The sequence below is a fragment of the Oncorhynchus masou genome, unplaced genomic scaffold, assembly GCF_036934945.1.
Source record: "Oncorhynchus masou masou isolate Uvic2021 unplaced genomic scaffold, UVic_Omas_1.1 unplaced_scaffold_8351, whole genome shotgun sequence".
NCBI lineage: Eukaryota > Metazoa > Chordata > Actinopteri > Salmoniformes > Salmonidae > Oncorhynchus > Oncorhynchus masou.
The window spans coordinates 1-5,278 of NW_027014814.1; the positions used below are offsets into that span (position 1 = coordinate 1).

General features: G+C 38.8%; 1 protein-coding gene across 1 annotated transcript; it reads right to left on the bottom strand.

Annotated features, from left to right (window-relative positions):
• Positions 1 to 3,346: 3,346 nt before the first annotated feature.
• Positions 3,347 to 4,137, bottom strand: LOC135537749 (trace amine-associated receptor 5-like; the record flags this gene model as incomplete). Its single annotated transcript, XM_064963769.1, has 3 exons — positions 4,078 to 4,137; positions 3,704 to 3,966; positions 3,347 to 3,487 (listed from the first exon to the last, which is right to left on the bottom strand). Coding segments are annotated over exons 1-3 (464 nt in total), but the record flags the coding sequence as incomplete, so codon positions are not given.
• Between the last annotated feature and the right edge of the window lie 1,141 nt (positions 4,138 to 5,278).

A 5,278-nucleotide genomic window follows, 5' to 3' on the forward strand; every position in this document is an offset into this window, starting at 1 on the left:
GTAAATCAAACTAAATGCAGCTATTTTGAGGTGTGTCCAGCTTCAATTTGAAGTGATTGTGTTAGATGTGTTGTTGGCTAGCTCCTCTGAACAACAATGTCCTGACGAGAGAGCACATTTTCTCTTGCAGGCGAAATTGTGCATCATTAGCCCATTGTTATGAATGTGTCCAAATAAATGTCACTAGAAAACAGTTTAAAGAAATGCAAATGTAGCTACGGTCATTATTCTGGCTGCACTGTTTGACGTGACTGTAAGTTAGCTGTATGTCACGCCCTGGTTGAAATATATTATGTTTATTCTTCATTTATTCGGTCAGGCCAGGGTGTGACATGGTTTATTGTGGTGTGTTTTTGTCTTGGGGTTTTGTGGGACGTCTAGCGTTAGTCTATGGCTGCCTGAGGCGGTTCTCAATCAGAGTCAGGTGATTATCGTTGTCTCTGATTGGGAACCATATTTAGGCAGCCATATTCTTTGTGTGTTTCGTGGGTGATTGTCCTTAGTGTCCTTGTTCCTGTCTCTGTGTTAGTTTATACAAGTATAGGCTGTTTCGGTTTTCATTACGTTCATTACGTTCTTTGTTTTGTCGTATTTGTATTTTATTCGTGTTTACGTTTATTTCATTAAACATGGATCGCAATCTACACGCTGCATTTTGGTCCGACTCTCTTTCACCTTACGAAAACCGTAACACTGTAGTTGGCTAGCTAGCAAGCAAGTGATAAGAACATTGAAAACCAGTATGATAGATTTGTCTCGGGACTATAGTTAGTGGAAGGATGAAATGGTATGAATAATATTATAAAAATGTTATTTATTATTATTATTATTTAAAATATATCAAACATTATTTTGGTAGCCCATTGTATACATGTGATAAAGCCCTCGAAACCATTTAATGCCAGTTTAATTTGAGACCTATTCCCATAACACAAGCAGGCAAGGGAGTTTCATAACTTCCATTTCAAATGTCAACTCAGGCAAAGCTTGAGACCCAAGAACTGAGCACGTGTAAGACCCTTAGATTGATATGGTTTGTCCATTAGAAAAGTCGACATTAGAAAACAGTTAACTTTAAACCATCTCTGAGTGAATTACTCTAAAGGCTCGAGAGCGCCTCAAGTCATTTTCCAGTGCTTTGTTGCTGTTTTATCAGTTCAAGATATGTTTTATGGAAAAAGGACAGAAAATAGGTGTCTCCGTAATGACAATCTAAATAGCCTACCTACCACTGGAAAAAGGACAGAAAATAGGTGTCTCCATAATGACAATCTAAATAGCCTACCTACCTTTGGAAAAAGTTGACACCACGTATGTGAATGCTGCTCTGTCTCCATGACTCACCTTCAGCGTGCTCTCAACACACTCTGCCCTCCCCCTCCCAATCACCACTCACTCAGTAACAGCCTGCACACTGCCTGATAGTCAGCAGCATCAGGTCACAGTGAAATATATTAAATAATATATATACAAAATATATATAAAGACAAATACCATGGCGGCCGCAACAGTTCTTTCAATTGACAATTCTCAAAATGATCGAGAACATATCAATGGTTAAAGTATAAACAGCGGATGTTTAACATCACAGAGGATGTTTAAGGAATCATTGTCACGCCCTGGTCTATATTTATTATGTTATCTTCATTTATTGGGTCAGGCCAGGGTGTGACATGGGTTTATTTGTAGTGTGTTTCGTCTTGGGGTTGTGTGGGGTGTATAGATTAGTCTATGGCTGCCTGAGGCGGTTCTCAATCAGAGCCAGGTGATTATCGTTGTCTCTGATTGGGAACCATATTTAGGTAGCCTGGGTTTCACTGTGTGTTTGTTGGTGATTGTTCCTGTCTCTGTGTTTGTTGCACCAGTCAGGGCTGTTTCGGTTTTCGACGTTTGTTATTTTGTATTGTTCGTGTTTTTTCATCATTAAAGATGTATCTAACGAACCACGCTGCATTTTGGTCCGATCCTTGTTCCACCTCTTCGTCACAGGAGGAGTTGGAAGAATTTTATTCTGAAACAGTCTGTGCTGAAGGAAGTCATGTGTTCATGGTCTGCAAAGGACTTTACTAATGATTTGTAAATGGTTGATAATGACATTTATTAAACATTTCATGAATTTTTTTATCATTATTACATACAATAAAAGTTGTTTATAAATGTATGAATAACTAGCTTCCTAAAACTCATTTGGGAATATTGATAAATGACTTATTAATAAACTATTTACTCATCCATTATAAAACATTTTTTACAAGGTGTTATTATAACGTGTTACCAATCTCTATATTCATTCACACTAAACAGCTTCTGAGAGTTGCTCTGGTGTGACCCCTGACCTGGCAGCAGTGATGTAGTGAGAGTAGTGGTAGAGTTCATAACCAGTATGTTGAGGTTGAAGTGTCTGCTACAGTGTCCTGCACTGTTGAGTTGATTCAATAATGCATTTTGTAGTCATTAATACATGTCATAATACACAGGTGAGTAACATTTAGCAAATGTGTGCGTAATAATAAATGGTGAGCAAACTGTAAATACCTTTCAGATGGTTTATTACTGAACATTATAGTGGTACATAATTGCATATTTGTGCATTTTACCCTCAACTACTTACATACGCCATTGAGATAGACTTGGACGTTATCTGATATCATGCAGTATTGAACATTTAAAATTCAGAACACTTGTTAAAGGTGTTGTGTACCAATCGAGCCACTAGAGGGGGATGTTAAACATACATAATGACTCGTTCTCAAAATGTACTTTTAGAATACTTACATACAACTTATCATTAAATTACATGGAACAACAACAGACATTGGTTTTTGGAATGTACAACCCAAAATGACTACAATGTATTTTATAAAACAAGCTGATGGCTTCTTATACGTTTTCCAAGTCATTCCTGTGTGGCTCAGTCGGTAGAGCATGGCGCTTGCAACGCCAAGCGTCGTGGGTTCGCTTCCCACTGGGGCCACCCATATGCAAAAGTAGTGGCCCCAGCCGACTTGTAAGTCGCTTTGGACAAAAGCGTCTGCTAAATGGGATATATTTATATTTTATATATTCCTGTCCAATCTAGACAAATCATTCTGTATCAACACCTCATTCATCTCTGTATTGTCAGAGAACAATTGTATAACATAACTATGTTTTTAAACTGGGAAATAAAAATATAGGTACTATGAACGCCTTAACTTCAGAGAAAATATGTTTAGCCTTTACTTTGAACCATGGATAAAATAAAGCATAAACTATTGGATTAATTAAGGAATTAGCAAGTGGAAGAAAGCTGATGATGAATGATAATAAATCGTCACTAAAGAAATAAAAAAATAAAAAACAAAACAGAAATGGAATCCAACAAATGAGATAGTTGAAAACAACAATAGATAGAGTTTTTGCTGCTTTTCTCTCAGACTTTGCTTGTACAGTTTTAACACCAGACACACTGGCAGCATCTTTTGAAAATACCTTTCTGGCCTGTGATCTGGCCATCACAAAGATTTTCATATAAAGTGTTAAAATAATAGAGCACGGGACAACGATTGTAATTACAAAGTCAATTATTTTGCCCCACATATATCCTTCACCAGTAAAACATTCATTCAAGCACCTACTCACTACCTGTACATTTACAATGGATTTTATGAGAGCAGCATTGTATATGATACAACAACACCAGGTAATGGATATACAACACAACATTCTTGTTACTGTTATTTTAGAGTGGTACAATAAGGGATCACACACAGCAACATAGCGTTCGATAGATATCAAGACCAAATTGCCCAGAGATAAAGAAGTACACAAACAAGAGACGTAGAATTGAAACACACAGAAATATTCCCCAAAACTCCAGCATGATTCCATTATTGCTACACTCATTACTGGTATCACAATCAGTCCCACCAGGAGATCTGACACAGCCAGAGAGAGGATGAGCAGGTTGGTTGGAGTGTGGAGCTGCTTGAAGTGAGAGATGGAGATGATCACAATTACATTCAAAAATACTGTAACTGTTGAAATCACAGCGAAGAAGATGTACAGTGTTATGTAGATAGATGTCCATAGCAAAGCCTTTCTGCAAGAAGAGTTTCTGTCTTGAAAACAATATTGAACATCTTCATGTTCCTCCATTTGTAGAAAATGATCAAAACGTTGAGGTCCTACTCCTGCTTGGTCCTGTGTGTGACCCTGTCAGGTCCGCCTTCTGACAAACTCTGAGCTCTGCCTCATTATTTATCCCTGAATTTCTGACAGCCACTCCCCTCCTCGGAGTCTCTCTGCACGTACACACACATGCGCATGTGAGCTCACAAATGAACAAACGGTTAAATAAACAAACAATTTATGAAAACATGATGTAATGTATGACAGGATTGGATGTTGCTGTGCCCACCTAGCCAGTCCTTCAGTCTTACTGACTGTTAGATAAGAAAGTAAAGGTAGCATAGTATGCGTGATATTTTGGTCACTCAAAGGCTATTTTACTTGGGAAATAGAATAACTGTTTAAGACTAACAGTTTTGGGTGATGTCAGTGCTCAGTTTGGACCATAATCCACAACCTGAGGAGACATGACAGTACACCACATGTTAGCTGGCCAGTGTTTCGTCCTGTAGGTGCCTTTTAGCAAACTCCAAGCGGGCTGTTACGTGCCTTTTACTGAAGAGGCTATTTCATCTGTCCACTCTATCACAACGGCCTGTTTGTGACCTGGGATAGGAGTCTTGGTTGTTTCAAATGTCTTCCATTTTAAGATGGATGGAAGGCACTGTGTTCTTGGGGACTTTCAATGGTGCATAAATGTTTTGGTAACCTTCCCCAGATATGTACCCCAACACAATCCTGTCTCTGAGCTCAAAGGACAATTACTTCAACCTCACGGTTTGGTTTTTGCTCTGACATGCACTGATAACTATGGGACCACCACATTTGGAAGCACCAAGACTCTTCCTAGAGCTGGCCAGAATCAGGAGAGAAGGGCCTTGGTCAGAGAGGTGACCAAGTACCCGATAGTCACTCTGACAGAGATCCAGAGTTCCTCTGTGGAGATAGGAGTACCTTCCAGAAGGACAACAATCTCTAAAGCACTCCATCAATCAAGCCATTATGGTAGAGTGGCCAGACAGAAGCCACTCAGTAAAAGACACATGACAGCCCGCTTGGAATTTTCAAAACAACACGCAGACCATAAGAAACAAGATTATCTGGTATGATGAAACTAAGATTGAACACTTTAACTTGAATGTCAAGAGTCAGGCACCACTCATCACCT